This window comes from Biomphalaria glabrata, chromosome 9, assembly GCF_947242115.1.
Source record: "Biomphalaria glabrata chromosome 9, xgBioGlab47.1, whole genome shotgun sequence".
Lineage (NCBI taxonomy): Eukaryota > Metazoa > Mollusca > Gastropoda > Planorbidae > Biomphalaria > Biomphalaria glabrata.
The window spans coordinates 45,855,969-45,873,155 of record NC_074719.1 but is presented as its reverse complement, the minus strand read 5'-3'; the positions used below and the strand labels follow the sequence as shown (position 1 = coordinate 45,873,155).

Genomic DNA, 17,187 nt, shown 5'->3' with positions numbered 1-17,187 from the left:
TTATACTGTGTATATGAAACTGCCAAATATGTCAAAATGATCATATTTCAAAGAAATGGATTACAAGTTTGTGTGCCGCAATTACATTAGAAGTGAACATAATTGACGCATAGGGTTTAAAGTTTGGCCGCCCCTGGTCTAAAAGGTAGACCTTTACTTTATGTTTTTATCTACAGTGAGATACGAGCAAAAGTAGGACACCAGCTTGAGGACATACTTGTATACTGTGGCGGTACAAACGGTTGTGGCCAAAGGTAAGTATAGTATCATTGTGGTAAAATACATTTTTTTATAGACTTAGTAGAATACACCTTTTAAAATAAGTTTTTGGAAATGATATTTTTTTAAATATTAAGAATGTTATTTATTATAAAACATATGTTTGCAAGAGATTATATCAACTCACTCTGTCTGTATGTCTATGTGTTGGTTTGTCTGGTAAAAATCTTGTTCACCCACTTTGCCTCTAAGATCAAGCTAAAATTTTGCAAAAATATATTTTTTTTACCCAACAATCAATTAAAAAAAAACAACCAATTAGTTAATTAACTTATCTATTGGTAATATTTTTTGTTTGTTTAGTATCTCAAACAATGGAAAGAAATACTACTTGACTGATGTGGTCATTTAGGCTGAATTAGTCCCCTTTATATAGTGTCGTTCGAGGCTTATTACATTTTTTTTCTTTTACCTGACAACTGACACATACAAACACACACACACACACATATATATATATACTTTTATGTGACGGTAAAATTTGAGGAAAAAAGTATGACTTTTCTTGTATTTTAACGTTTATTATTAATTTATTAGTAGTCAAAAGTTAGGCAATCCATCTCTGAGTACCGGCACATATTTTTTTTACATAAAAACACAATATATATATATATATATATATATATATATATATATAATATTGTTAAATTAAGCATTATCATAGTTCCTGTGTGTGCCCCGCAGATTAGAAAATGGAAGACTAGAAATTAAAGATTAAATATGTGTAAAAATTATGGTTTAGTGCTAGATGTTTAACTAATGCATGAGTGCCAATATTTTTGCAGTAACATTACGGTGTTCCAGAATATCTACTATGGAAACTGCTACACTCTGGACACCACATGGTTTGAGATTAACGATGGGACCCAAGGAGGTAGAGAGTATTCATAGTCTCTATTTTTAAAACTTTAACAACTATTAAGCCGTCATTGTCGAGTTTGAGTATTTTATCACAGCGACTCTCGCGCTGGCACTAACCACCCCATGTATACTTTAACTATACGTGGGGGAGCGTGGGGAGGCCAAGACAATAAGTTCTAGAAGGCCCCAACACTGACCTGCGACCTGTGGGCAGTGGAGAACAACAGCTCGTTGCCATGTCGTCCAGGTCTGTGGCTCATCCACAAGGTTCAAAATCAGCCATTGCTAGCCAAGCTTAAAATTTATGGTCATATTACAAGATCTTCAGGGCTCGCAAAGACCTTCCTTCAGGGAACAAGAAGAAGAGGCAGACAAAGAAAGAGATGGATGACAAGATAAAAGAATGGACGGGCCTGCCATTGAAATGGTTTCTTACTAAGACGAAAGAAAGAGAGGAATGGAGAAAGACGGTTGATGAGTCTTGCATAGTGCCCCAACGGACCAATAGACTAAGGGATAGGTGAACGTAAAAAAGTCAATTAAAGGAGACTGGTCTTTTACTAAGATATTGGTCTCTAAAAAAAAAGATGCCCGTTAGTTATACGCTTGTGCGAATATTTTGAGTCAGAAGAAATCTTTCCTAAGAAAAATACATTTATATTTTTTGTTGTTGCTGTTGTTGTTGTTGTTGTTTATGCTGTTTTGTTGTTGTTGTTGCTGCTGCTGCTGCTGCTGTTGTTGTTGATGTTGCTTCTGTTGTTGTTATTGTTGATGTTGCTGTTGTTGTTACTGCTGTTGTTGTTGTTGTAGGTGTTGTTGTTGCTGCTGCTGCTGTTGGTGTAGCTGTTGCTGTTGTAGCTGTTGCTGATGCTGTTGTTGTTGCTGCTGTTGTTGTTGCTGTTGTTGTTGTTGCTGCTGCTGTTGGTACTGTTGCTGTTACTTTTGTATTTGCTGATGTTGCTGTTGTTGCTCTGTGTTTTGTTGTTGTTGTTGCTATGGCTGTTGTTGTTGTAGCATCTGTTGTTGTTGCTGCTGTTGTTGCTTTTGTTGCTTTTGGTGTTGTTATTGTTGTTGTTGTTGATCAATACTTTCTGTTTTCTCACATTTTTCCATAGTCAGAAACACAAAATGTCATTAATTTATTTATGACATCTTTCCATTAAATTTCTCTCAGGTGCATCAGTCTTTCCTTATCTAATATACTGCAGACGTTACTTTAAAAAGGAGATAATTACGTCCTACGCATTAGTCAATCTAGTCATACATGTACATCAATGACTTAAACTCTGTTAAGTCACTGGTTTTCCTGGCTGATTCAGGCAACCCATTCCATTCTCTAATGGCACTAAGGAAGATTGAGCACTTGTACGAATTTCTTCTAGCGTATGGAATAAAAGATGTGCCTCATATGTATTTATATGTTTTAGATGTACTTATTTGTCCCAGATGTATTTATATGTATTGAACTATGTATTTTTCTCAGGTGTATTTTTATGTCTCAAGTACATTTATTTTTTGTCTCAGATGTAATGATCTATATCTTTATAGCATGTGTATTTGTCTATTTATCTCCTGGATCCGTATATTTATATCATGTGTATTTGTAAGTTTATCTCCTATGGTCATAGATTTAAGTCATGTGTATTGTGTCTCTTTGTTGCAGGTATTCTTCTCCAGTTTTTCTTGGAAATCGATGAATACATTGAAGAGATACGTGAAAGTATCGGATTTAAAATTATATTGCATGATCCGAATTCAATGCCGAACCCGGAGTTTGAAGGATTTCAAATTTTACCAGGAACTCAGTCAAACATCGCCCTCAGATTGGTAGGTACACAGCATTAGTACACATACCATCTAGTACACAGCATTAGTTCACATACCATCTAGTACACAGCATTAGTTCACATACCATCTAGTACACAGCATTAGTTCACATACCATCTAGTACACATCATTAGTTCACATACCATCTAGTACACAGCATTAGTTCACATACCATCTAGTACACAGCATTAGTTCACATACATGGCCTCAAATCCAATTAATTATGGCGACCTCATGGCCTCAAATCCAATTAATTATGGCGACCTCATGGCCTCAAATCCAATTAATTATGGCGACCTCATGGCCTCAAATCGTTATGTCTTTCACGCATGGCGGAAACACTTTTAAATACCTATATTATTGGTGTATCCGGCGTACAAAAAAAAAGGAAGTGTTATAACATGTACGTCTTGAAAGATCTATGATCATTCCTGTTTCCATTTTTTAGCTCAGAAAAAATACAATTTTCTAAGCTCTCGAGTTTATAGCTCAAAGCAATTTCAATATAGAGGAAGCATTTGATTTCGACTTCGACTCTATGTAAAAAAAAAAACAACACTAATTTACCGTTTCAGACCTTGTGGTCTATAGGGCAGATGATGTAAAGGTCATCTGTTTCAGTGGCCGAGGGTGTCATGTGGCCAGCACAACGACCAATCGCCTTTACGTTTCCCCAACTAATGTCAGGTACCCATTAGAGCTGGGCGGACTCAGAGGCGCCCGAAGACTTTGCATTTATTTAGATTAGAATGATAAGTAATAATAATGAATAGGATTAAATGCGAAGATCAATATCCACTCATTTAGATGTTGTTATAGTGTGTATGCAGTTCCCACTTTGCGCGTAATTATTTTTTTTTTATCAAGCTATTTTTTCAAGTATTTTGTTGTTTACAAATGGTAAACAGAATCTTGAATAATATAATTTCAAAGTGTAAACAAAGAGTAGATAACTTTAATTCCCAATGGAATGTCGATTTAAACAGTTTCAATGTTCATAGAAATAAAATGTTGCCACGTATTTCAATCAGCTTCAGACGCAGTATTTACCCCAGCCTTATGGAGACTGCGTCGACCACAGTAACAGCGATTACTTTGAGAATTACGACTACGTCTACACTGAAACAGTAAGTTAGAGCATTTCGTCTTCTAATTACTTTAAATAATTATAGCCTTTTATATCGCACTACTTTCATGCTTATAGCTTACTCACCGCGCTATGGTCAAATCTCATTTGTGGACTAGTGGGAGAAGGGGGGTATCCGGGAGAAGGTTTTCCGTGCTGCCTTTAGTCTCAGAAAACTCTGCTCAAGTCGGGTGTCGAACCTCAAACCCCGTTCTTAAGGTTTTCCAAGCCAAGTTCAAGCGTACTGTCGTCCAATGCATCCCACACAGCTTATAGCACGCTCAGTGTGGTCTGGTCCAGTCTTTTTTTTTTTTGGAGTGTGTGTGGGGGGGGGGGGGGGAGAAGGTTTTCCGTGCTGTTTCTAGCCACTCAGTAAACACAACACAGCTATAGTCGGATTTCCAACTCGTGCCCCGATGAAAGGTAGCCAAGCGGTTTTCTCTCTCGGCAACCCATATTTCACCTTTCATTTGATTGAATGAGATAATGAAACAGATATGCACGCTTCCAGGTAATCACGCTACAAGTAAGGTAAAAATTAAATTAAAAAGTAAAGTAAAAAGTAAAGTAAAAAGTAAAGTAAAAAGTAAAGTAAAAAGTAAAGTAAAAAGTAAAGTAAAAAGTAAAGTAAAAAGTAAAGCAAATAGTAAAGTAAAAAGTAAAGTAAGTAAAGTAAAAAAGTAAAGTAAAAAGTAAAGTAAAAAGTAAAGTAAAAAGTAAAGTAAAAAAGTAAAGTAAAAAGTAAATTAAAAGTAAATTAAAAAGGAAAGTAAAAAAGTAAAGTAAAAAGTAAAGTAAGTAAAGTAAATAAAGTAAAGTAAGTAAAGTAAAAAGTAAAGTAAAAAAGTAAAGTAAAAAAGGAAAGTAAAAAGTAAAGTAAAAAGTAAAAGTTCCTTTATAAGACATTTTGACCTATATCGGTAAATGGTGCATGGTTCGCCTGTTTCTATGGCCTACCATTAACGAGGGTGTCATGTGACAAACACAACGACCAAACGCCTTCGTTATTTAATATGCCAGCAAAAAAAAAAAAGTATCCCTTTCAGAACTTGGGGGCAGGGGGGGGGGGTGCCAAACTTATTTACGCCCATGGCGCCGAGGTAAATGATGGTTTAACGTTAAAATTTCAAAAGAAAATTAAAGAGAAAAAAAAAACAATCTCAAAGTTCCAACACCACTCCCTGCTTGGAAGGGGGAGGGGAGGTATTTCATTTCGGGGGATGGGGAATTGATCTTCGACCCCTCTGGCTATGTCCATAATCAAAACCATGAGATAAAAAAAAATATTTACTTTTGCTGGGCTGAACATCCATGAATATAGATACAATAGACATAGCCAACTCACCAGCCCAGTAAAAACACTGGACGTTTGGGCCACGCGGCCTTCCTTCGCTAACAAACAAACGAAAAAATACAAATATGGAACACACATACGCTTAGGATTAGCTTGTCTGTCCCATGGTGTTGGCTTTCCAGGCAGAAAAAACATGAACATTTGTGGACGTAAAAACGCTGGGATCGTTCAGAGGTGTAAGATAAATCTGTGTAAAAGGGAAACCAGTTCACTAAAAACCCGACTCCAAGAAACATTTGATACATTATAATATTGTTACGAATCTCACTATCCAGGCTCTCTGCAAACTGCACCATACACCACCAACTTAAAGAACTTGACAACTCAGGGCTCCAAAGTAACGTTACACTTTAATAGTTGATAAATAACAGCCAATACTGTACAATTGGCAACACTTACACTGTACAAATATCTCTGCGATAACACCGTTCCGCCGTATCAACTCTTGCACTTGCCCTCTCCGTCTCGTTCCGGGCTTGCACTGGGTTCAACAATTCCGGACTGACTTCACACACTAGGTTCGTTGTGTCGGACTCGATCGCAGACTAAGATCAAGACGCCGTTCGTCTCAACTGTACTTGATAGTACTCCGCACTGAACCGTCGTAATGCTCCGTACAGAACCTAACCGCTGAACTGTGCTGTAGTCGACCGGACTGTAGTGAACCGGGCTCTGAACCTTGCTGTATTGAGCTCCTTTTCTCGACCGTCTTGACTGCGACACCTCCGCTCTTATATAGGGTCCCTACTGGCCTTCTCGAACCGGACAGAACGCCGCTGGACGTTTCTAGGTGGTCAGATGACTACAACTCTCGTGACGCTCCTGAGCTCTGTTCACGACGGCGATCCTTCCCGAACCGTCCTGTTATCACTGGACTCGGCTGACCGTCGTAACTCGTCACGGTTGACCGCTCGTTTAGCGCTGGCCTGGGGCGATTAGCGGCGGCTGACTACACACACACCACTACCCCCATCTGTGCCACCACCAGGTTTATAACAATATATTATCAGGAATTAACTAATTAACTAATTAATTAATTGTGTCTGCCTCTTAGCCACTCATATCTCTTTTGATTCAATGACTAGGAAATTATAAACCAAATTTACGTAGCCTAAATACCTTGAGGAGGAGGCGCGATGGCTGAGCGGTAAAGCGCTTGGCTTCCGAACCGGAGACCGGGGTTCGAATCCTGGTGAAGACTGGGATTTTTAATTTCGGGATCTTCTGGCGCCTCTTGAGTCCACCCAGCTCTAATGGGTACTTGACATTAGTTGGGGGAAAGTAAAGGCGGTTGGTCGTTGTGCTGGCCACATGACACCCTTGTTAACCGGTCACAGAAACAGATGACCCTTTCATCATCTGCTCAATAGACCACAAGGTCTGAAAGGGGAACTTTACTTTACTAAATACCTTTAGGTCGAAGGTCACACGAAAATGGGTCAATATGTCTTCAGGTTTTATTGCGTGATTTAACTTGTCAAATAGTTTCACTTGTATTGGCTAATTACCAAAAAGTAGATACCACAAACACGTATCGTAATGGTGCCTTTTTTCAGTTTTGCATGGCTTTGTGCTCCGCGAGAAACGCCCTTGAAAAATGTCACTGTAAAACAACCTTTTACGACAATGTGGATCTGCCTGAAGGATTTGAAACGGTCGACTACTGTGGCGACAACGATGAACGTAAGTAGGTCAAAATATTTGTCTAGGAAAAGTTTAGGAAATGTTTGCATAGGAATTGTATGCGTTGGAAATGTTTGAATGTGATTGTTTGTATAATAATAATTATCGCTTTTATATAGCGCTACTTTCGTGCTTATAGCATGCTCAGAGCGCTTTTGGTCCAATCCCTTTTGTGGACCAGTGGGGGGAGGGGGTATCTGGGAGTATCTTTTCCATGTTGCCTTTAGGCGCTCAGTAAACACAACTCTGCCCGAGTCGGGTGTCGAACCTCGAGCCCCCTTCTAGGTAGCCAAGCCAAGCCAAGTTCAAGCGCACTTGGCCTCTCGACCATACTTTCCACTATAAAAAATATATGCCTTGGAAATGTTTGTATCGGGAAATTGTTTGTATAGAAAATGTATGCCTTGGAAATGTTTGAATATCAAAATGTTTGTATAGAAAATGTTTGTCTAGTAAAAGTATGTTTGGAACAATTGTAGCAGCCTTATTATTGTTGTTTCTGTTATACATATATTTATATTTTATAACTTGTTTTAATGACACAATGTATGCAACTTAACAGTAGAGTCTAGAGATTTTACTGCAGAGAATAGCAACACAATGAAAGTCCATGCACAATAGATCTAGATCAATCAATCAATCATTGGATCATTGGATCAATTTGTATATATGTTACAAATATTTGATACCATTAATAAACTTTAATATCCATAAATAAGCTATAATGATATATTCCACATATAACATATTCACTTAAGAAAACACTAGAACATTCACTTAGCTGGTACAAACTAATCCAAACCGCTACAAACTAATCCAAACCGCTACAAACTAATCCAAACCGCTACAAACTAATCCAAACCGCTACAAACTAATCCAAAACGCAGGCGAGCATTAACTCTCTTTTCAAATAATACATTGTTATTCTCAAAACGAGAGTTTGTGCTCATCTATCAGAAAGGCCCTGTATTGTTTATATTAATTAGCCACAAGGTTAACCATTGCTAATCATTTAATTAGAGTAATGTCCGGGTGTCCCTTTCTTACATTATGATTCTACCTCATATTCCCAAACGACCCCAAATATTATGGTACAAATTCTCTTTTTCAAAAGCATTAATATGAAAAGAATGTGTTTTAAAAGGGTTTGACACACTGGTACTAATGTTAATTAGAAGAATTGCCGTTTGTTTTATTAACTGATAGTCCAATGTACCAGTAGTGCTATCAACAGATGGTCCAATGTACCAGTAGTGCTATCAACAGATGGTCCAATGTACCAGTAGTGCTATCAACAGATGGTCCAATGTACCAGTAGTGCTATCAACAGATGGTCCAATGTACCAGTAGTGCTATCAACAGATGGTCCAATGTACCAGTAGTGCTATCAACAGATGGTCCAATGTACCAGTAGTGCTATCAACAGATGGTCCAACGTACCAGTAGTGCTATTAACAGATGGTCCAATGATCCTATTGAATAATTGTCATATTTACCGGTGGCCCCATTGATTAGTGGTCTCATGTACCGGGAACTGGTGGTTCATTGTACCAGTGTTCCTTTTAACTAGTAGGTCGAATAGTGGTCACATTAACGGGTGGTCTGATGTAGTGGTTGTCCTCTTAGCCGACGGTCCGATGTTATGGTTGTCCAGTTAACTAATTCTCTGATATACTGGTCATCCTATTAATTTGAGGTACGGTGTACTGGTGACCCTATTAACTAGTGCTCTGATGTACCGGTGGCCTTATTAACGTGTGGGCTGATGTGAGGAGGACCCTTTTTAAGGTGCGGTCCGTTGTATTTTTGATCTGATTAAATGGCTGTTCGCTTACAATGCAATGCAATCAGCCAGATCTATTCTTAACAACTGACGTATTGTCAAGGCTGTTTGGGGGGGACTATTTCGGTGTTACATTCCAGGTCTCATCGTACCACCCCCGAAAAGATTTCTGATAAGGGAGACAGAAAGGCTAAAAGGAAACATTTCCTTCAGTGGGCTCCCACAGCTCGTTCCAGCAAACACGCGCACTGCACGCGGGGCAAATGAAAACAAAAGGCTCCGTCAGACCGTCCTAATTTGACTCCAGTTTTCACTGGGGGGGGGGGGCAATACATTGTGGTGGTTACTCTCGCACGGTTAGTGTCAGTACAATATATGAATACGCAGGCTTCTCTCGCGGGGATCTCCGGGCCTCTCGGTTATGGAGTTTAAGTCATTGATTAACATTAGAGACTAGTTTGATCTAGGAGATCTAGTGGGACACGCATATGACGTAATCATCTTCTTTTTTTAAGTAACGACTGTATTTTATAAGATAAGATAAGATACCTCAGGCGATGTCTCGCATGTATTTCAATAATCATCTCTAATCCATGGCCTTTGGTCAAAGTTCAGCTATAGGCACAATCTTGACCCTCAACGGACACTCATTGAGGTAAGACTATTATAAACAAAATACATCAGTAGTTGACAAACCCGTGCGAAGCTGTGTCTTAGGAATTGAAGGTAAATTTGGAAGGTATTAATACAACATCTCTATCTTTATCTACAGCGTACCAATGTACCACTATGACATCTCTATCTTTATCTACAGCGTACCAATGTACCACAATATAACATCTCTATCTTTATATACAGCGTACCAATGTACCACAATATAACATCTCTATCTTTATCTACAGCGTACCAATGTACCAGTATAACAACTCTATTTTTATATAAAGTGTACCTATGTTCCAAAAAGCTCAATCTTTATCTCCAGTGCATCAATGTACCAATTCTGAAATCTATATCTTTATCTGCATTGTACCAATACATAATCTCTATCTTTATCTCCAATATACCAATATAACATCTCTATCTTTATCTCCAGTGTACCAATGTTGGAAAAAAGAAGACAATAGTGATCCCCCGTGTGATGAGTGTCAGTCTGATTGCAGGTAAAGGGAGCTTACTATAATAACGAAACCGTGTTCCTTAATATCTAGATGACGAGTAGGAAATGACTGACCCGGGTACGCTATTCTGCCTCAACGTGGCATCCGGGTGGAAACGATTACTTGAGAAATGAATAGCAAAACAAAACTCCTGTGTGAGTGTTCAAGGGAATGCGAGAGCTTGAGTTGAAAGAGAGCTCCCACGTCCTTGTCGATAATCCATACGACGTTCCTCAAGGGACCGTTATATCAATGCCTGGTACAACATAGGAAAATGGCGGGGGTTCCCGCTGTGCTCGACCTTCGGCCATGTATTCTAGTCCATGCGCCCGGAGTGCCAGATACGTCGGACATAGCAATGTCTAACATAGGCATTGACTTGGACCTCTTCCAGACAGAACGGTTTGTTCAAGCAGGCTTTTACACGCCTAGAGTTCGAAGAGCCTTCAGCTCAGCTCTTTTAACAATCACACGGAAATGACGGACGTGGAGGTCTTTAGCTTTAGGATGTCGAAATATATTTGCAGTGTTGAAACAGGGCAGAAAAGGGTGTGTTGAGGTCATGACCTTTAGCATTATTAAATGTGTACAAGTCAAAGGCGAAGACTGAACTAAAAGTTAAGTAACAATAACAGTTGAAACGCTGTACCATAACTGTCATAACAATAAAAAATAAAACATTTCAAAATAACTAAGGCCATGATGCCGGGTAAGGGGTCAGTTGGGTCAACATTCCGTAGTCAGGCCCGTAGTGGACTGGTGTTGTTCTGCTACGCACACACAAAGGGAAGCTGTGACAGTTTGCGTCACCAAATCTCTCCACTTTTTTCCCGGTCAGCATCCATCAAGATATCAAGAGAAAGACCAGTCCATTTTTTTTTTCATAGTTCAGCTGTCTTCCTGCTTCCTCCACTCTACCATGAAGGGATGACAGGTTTTTCCTGGCTGGCTCAGGCAACCCATTCCATGCTCTGATAGCACTAGGGAAGAAGGAGCACTTGTACAAATTTGTCCTAGCATATGGGACGAGCTGTTGTTGTTTTTACTCTTCTGTGATTATTTTTCACTGACATGAACTTTCTATTTCTGTCTACAGCCTCAATACGTACAACTACAAGATCAGCTCCTCCATTTGGCCAAACTCTAAGGCTCTGGTAAGTACTATTTATTGCCTGTGAAAGTAAAACAAACAAAAAAATTGGCTAATCAAAACGTCCAATATGACATCAAATTCAGTGATGTCATTGTATATTGTTTTATTTAGGTCAATACTTAATTTATGGACATCCTTGTCGTAAATAAATCAGATGACATTATTGTCGTTAATTAATGAAGTCACATCATTGTTGTCACGGTCTTGACACATTTCGAGTGTACTGTATACTACCAAATCTTGCTTCCGGAAAAGGATGGGCTTTAGGGCGAGAGAGTGAGGTCGACGTGTTGCGCGAATCCTCCTCACTTTAATCCAAATTTCAGCGCATGTCACTTGTCACTCTTGTAACTAAGGGAAGGAAAGCGCTCGCAAGGTGGTCAAAGAAAGCGCTTCAGGGACAACCTCAAAGCTTCTCTGAAGGCGTTCAGCATAGACCCAGGCACCTGGGAGACAGAGGCACATGACAGAGCATCATGGCGTCGCGCTGTGAAAACTGGGGCACAGGTTGCTGAGGAAAAGAGAACCACACTGGCAGAAGAAAAACGCCAGAGAAGAAAAGCAAGGTCAAGGACACTAGCTCCAGCTGGAATAACCTGCACAGTGTGCGGCCTAACATACCGAGCTCACATAGGTCTTACCAGCCACAGGAGGAGGCATAAAACCCCAGTGCAAACCCCTCAGCCCCCTGGATGACAAAGTGGTCATCAAGGTCTTCCAAAATTACAATATAGAAATAAATGCTATTTAAACTCTCTCTCCTTAATTATTTTGCTCGTTTCGGTAGTAGCCTATTCGTTTTGCTCATGTGTATTTCACTCTCCTGTTATGATTAAACTTCAATAACTTTTTTGTTTGTTATCAGAAAATGTTGTATTTGGTATTGAATTGTAGGGGAATGTGTGCTCTTTTTTACACAGCACAAGTTCAAGTTTATAAATCCAAAACTATATTTAGTTCAATGGGGGTCTGATCAACATTGGCGTCGTCAATTAGGAGAGAGAGAGAGTTAAAGAAGGAAAATGAGATTAAACTGACGATGGTTCTCAAATATGGTATGCTTTAAGATATTAATATTATTAGGGAAGCGTGGTCGAGAGGCTAAGTGCGCTTGAACTTGGCTTGGCTTGGCTACCTATGAAGGGGGCTCGGGGTTCGACACCCGACTCGGGCAGAGTTGTGTTTACTGAGCGCCTAAAAGCAGCACGGATACCCCCCCCCCCAACTGGTCCACAACTGAGATTGGACCAAAGCGCTCTGAGCATGCTATAAGCATGAAAGCAGCGCTATATAAAAGCCATAATTTTAATAATAAGTGGAATTGTATTAAAGCTTTCAAAAAAGTGGGGGGGGGACATCTACAAAAACTTTGGTCCCGGGGACTCTACTAACTTCTATCCATTCCTATCTCTATCCGTAATCGTTGTCTTAAAACAAAAAATTCTCTTTAACATTTTCAGAAAGGTTACCTTGATCAAGTCTGTGGGAAAATGTCTGCAGACAGGTGCGCGCGACTGAGAAATCAGTCTGAATCGGAACTAAGGTAATCAACAAATTATATTTATTTATTTTTTTGTTTGCTTGTGAATCTTGGACGCTAACTGCAGAACTAGAGAGGAAACTGGAACTGAGATGCTACAGAAGGTTAACATGATCTTCTCACAATGGAGAAAAAATCGAAAGAGGATCACATTGGCTATTGGGTCCCATTATGACCTTCTGACTTTTGGCAAACAATGTAAGCTTGAACTGTATAGGCATAGCATGAGGGCCAACGGGTTTGCAAATAAATTGTTTTAGGGAACAATAAGCTACCAGTGAAGAGATAAAGGGGGCAGACCGAGAAACCGATTTGAAAACAACATCAAAGAATGGACTGGACTTTCAAAAGATTCAAGTCAAGGAGAAAGACAAGGGAATGGAGAAGGTTGGTCAAAAGTTTATGTTCTGTGGCCCCGTGGTCAATGAAGGTAATTTCGTTTTATAATTAAATTCTATACAAGATTTGAGTGACCTTGATGTATGTTGCATTCAGGGCCGGCCTTTAGGGTCACTGCAACCTATGCGCAGTGGCGTAGCAAGGTACCCATAGGCCCGGGTGCAAGAATATGTTGGTGGGCCCCCCCCTCCCCAATACGTTGAATGTCAATTGAGACAGAATAGATCAAAATTGACATTCGAGTCTCGATGAAAGTTTGTAGTTGAAGAAAGGCGCATAGATCAAAAAGAGAATGTATTTTAACTTCAAATCCCAGCAGACGGCCAAAAAGAGAATGTATTATTATGACCCTATTGGCGGCGCGAAATGGTTAAATGTAGGCTCAGCTGACATATGTGACACAAGCCAGTAATACAGTTTAGTGTGCCATATTGAAGGGTAAGGGACAGTACTGGCATGAACTTTGCACGTGAATAGGGCCCGTGTTATGGCCATCTGATCATAAGCCGGCGTGGACCAGAGACACAGTGTGTAAGAAAGCGGCAGTTCAAGACCGGAGAGAGTTGAGACCGGGACTGTTAGTCAGCCATGAAGTCGGTCCTGGTCGAGTCCTCAAGTGTTATGTACGAGTCCAGGAAGAAATAGAGACAGTAGAGTTCAGTACGGTAGTAGTAGTTTATTTTGTTGCCAATTGTGTCGTATTGGCTGTTTTATTTGACCCTTATTAAAGTACCAGATTATTTGGAGCCTTGTTGTCAAGTTCTTGATGTGTTGTGTTTAGCAGTGTTTACAGAAGGCCTGAGTAGGAGATAGAATCGTAACAGTATTTTAACTTCAACTCCCAGAAGACGGCCGAAAAAAAGAATGTATTTTAACTTCAACTCCCAGCAGACGGCCGAAAAGAGAACTTGTATTAACTCTATCAGCTGACAACGGTTTATCTGCTTTATCTTCCTCAAAGGTGGCGAAACATGTCAATTGTCGATAAAAAAAATGTTTTTCACTCAAATACTACTCTATATTCCTATTACTTCCAAACAATTCCTTGTTCTTTAGTTCTCTATTCTGTAAACCAAAACAAACTCCTTAAACTTAATATGTAGAAAATGTCATCTTTGAATTGTGATTAACTTTGTTAGTATACTTGGCTAATAATGGTTTCCATCTCGCAGAGAGAATTTTGTGTCAGCCAACATCTTCTATGAATCATTTTACGTAGACAGTTTCACTACGGACCCTGCGGTCACAGTGAGTATCTTTTTGCGAAGCTTATATCAACTCACTCTGTCTGTCTGGTAAAAAGTTTGAACATTTTTTTTTCTCCCATTTCCCATTCTCGGATCAAGTTAAAACTTTGCACAATTATTCATAGTACCTGACAAGACACGAATCAATTAAAAAAATAATTAATAAGTTAGCTCATTATTGGTGATTACTTATTATTATTTTTTTTTGATATCGAAATAAGGGAAATAACTGCTATTTAATGAGAGATGTGGATGTATATATGGATTTAATTCTCCTAATACTTTTGCCACGTTATTCTCCTACTTCCCATTCTGGGATCAAGTTGAAATTTTGAGTTATTATTCATAGTCGATACCGATATGTGATTTAATTAATAAACTGGACTTTGTGTTATATAAAAAAGAGCATTTAATTCTAGATCTATACCAAATAGAACATTTTCTGATAACAAGCAACAAAGCTATTGAAGCTTAATCATAACAGGGGAGTGAAATAGTCATGAGCTAAAAGAAGAACTTCGAAGCGTGGGAAAATAATAACGTGGAGAAAGAGTTAAAGATCATCTGTTTCTTTGATCAACAGTTGACGAGCAGCGCAACGACAAGTCGCCTTTACTTTCCCCATAGTCAGGTACCCAATTTGAGTTGGGTGGACTCAGGGGAGCCCTAAATACCCCGAGATTTAAAACCCAGTCTGTGTCGTGGCTGAATCTTATGATTATGACATGCTTGATGTAGACTTTTTTTTTTCAATCGCCTAATCCAAACCTTTCAAAAAATCTCTTAAAACGGCTGAAAAAAATGGACAATATTGTATGTATCAATTTGAAAAAAAATACTTTAAAAATGTAGTTATGGGGATTATTGTTATAGCTTTTATATTATTATAACTTTTATACAGCGCTACTTGCATAGTACTTATAGCACTTTCGATCCAATCTCATTTGTGGACCAGTTGAGTGTGGGGGGGGGGGTATTTAAAAAACATATTATTCTAGGAGTTGGCTTTCCGTGCTGCCTTTAGGCGCTCAGTAAACAAAACTCTGTCCGAGTCGGGTGTCGAACCTCGAGCCCCCTTCTAGCCAAGCCAAGCCAAGTTCAAGCGCACTTGGCCTCTCGACCACGCTTCCCACTGAATTCAAGATAGATCTTTCAATCCAGTACTCGGGATATTTCTTAGGATACCATTTTCCTAAAAAAAAAATGTAACTGATAGTCAAGTAAAAGTGAATAAGCAACTGCTTTATTGTAAAGAATAACGTTCAATATAAATGATTCAAAATTCAATCATCCTCCCAAGTCATCAGTCTTCATGTATTGAGTTCTAATATTTTTTTAACGGTTTCCTCTTCTATTTCAGCTGACTGATTTCTTGTGTAACTTCGGCGGATGTATCGGCCTGTGGATCGGACTCTCCATCATAAGTGTGTTTGAGGTGGTTCAGCTTGTAACAGAACTGTTTTTGGCATTTTGCAGAATTTGTCTGTTGAGTCGACAAGAATGACACTAAAATATGGACATTTTACGATAATGTCATTAAAACAAATTATAGAATAATATTTTTTAAACGTGTCTTTAATACAAACTGTTATATTTATTATATATGTTATTAATACTGTCATTATTTTACTGTACAACTCTTAATATTCACACATACAAAAAAAAATGAGTACAAACGCATTATATGTAATGTTAGTGTCTCGTGCAGATCTAAATATCTCCTAGTCTCTGAAGAATGTATGTTTGCTAATAAGGAACTCACTGAGTTTTTCTTAAAACTGAAGTAGCTCTGTAGCAGAAGTGGATGTGAACAGCAAGACTAAGCTCTGGGAGCGTAAAAGCCACGCATTTAATTGAGACCAATCATTATAGCAGCGGTTCTCAACCTTTTAAGCTCGGCGACCCCTTTATACAATATACTGTCAGGTGGGTTTTGTCCTCGCGCTCATCTAGGGTATGATGTACTCCGCCGGGCTCCCCACCTGAGCAGTGTTTATTAACTTTATGCCGGGGTTATAATTTAGCCTTGGCTCGTCTGCCTGGGCACCCCTAACAGTCTAGTAATCAATTTATGCAATAAATATCTAGGAACGAATAAACCAAATATTAACGTATACTAGTGAATAACAATATTGCATATAACAACAAAGGTTTAATGAGTTAATGATATATATGATATTATGAGGCATACATTATGAATAAATATCAATGGCAATTACAGATTACATTAATCTCAGTGCCATAGTCAATCAGGCCTCACAACGCCAACCCAACGCCACGGGCAATAGTCAACTACCAAGCCTACAACTCAGACTTGACTCCAGCAGAGTCCCAAGCCTGCGTCCCCAATACTGGGGAATAACACCACACAGATAACTCAATCTCAAGGCACACCAAGAGAACACAAAGAGACTCATCTCAAGGCACAACAAAAGAACAATGACACCAATATAGCGCATCCTTAGAAACAGAACTAATAAGACCTTATGGTGCTCAAACGAAAATACCCTACCAGATGCGCACGACATATACCACTCTGCCGCGACCCCCCACCCCATAGACACACACAGCAATAGAAGAATAGACAATAACAATCCTTATTTTTGATGGTCTTAGGCGATCGTCAATCCCAAAGGGGGGTCGCGACCCACAGGTTGAGAACCCCTGCATTATAGTAAGCCTGAACACTGACCTGCCTACTTGTAACGTGGCAACGAGCTATTGGTCTAAGCTGCTCACATGTTGCGACGTCGCAGGTCAGTGTTCCGGCTCACTGTA

At 39.2% G+C, this 17,187-nt stretch overlaps 1 protein-coding gene across 1 annotated transcript in view; it reads left to right on the top strand.

Moving 5' to 3' along the window:
• Positions 1-15,993, top strand: part of LOC106064203 (acid-sensing ion channel 2-like) — a 32,303-nt gene extending 16,310 nt beyond the window's left edge. Inside the window, exons 7-16 of the mRNA XM_056040776.1 lie at positions 177-254; positions 1,065-1,153; positions 2,804-2,967; positions 3,999-4,094; positions 7,004-7,130; positions 10,007-10,073; positions 11,167-11,224; positions 12,684-12,766; positions 14,335-14,410; positions 15,770-15,993. Of these exons, the coding sequence (XP_055896751.1) occupies positions 177-254; positions 1,065-1,153; positions 2,804-2,967; positions 3,999-4,094; positions 7,004-7,130; positions 10,007-10,073; positions 11,167-11,224; positions 12,684-12,766; positions 14,335-14,410; positions 15,770-15,913 (982 nt within the window). The 3' untranslated portion in view covers positions 15,914-15,993. The remainder of the gene's footprint in view (positions 1-176; positions 255-1,064; positions 1,154-2,803; positions 2,968-3,998; positions 4,095-7,003; positions 7,131-10,006; positions 10,074-11,166; positions 11,225-12,683; positions 12,767-14,334; positions 14,411-15,769) is intronic.
• The last annotated feature ends 1,194 nt before the right edge of the window (positions 15,994-17,187 follow it).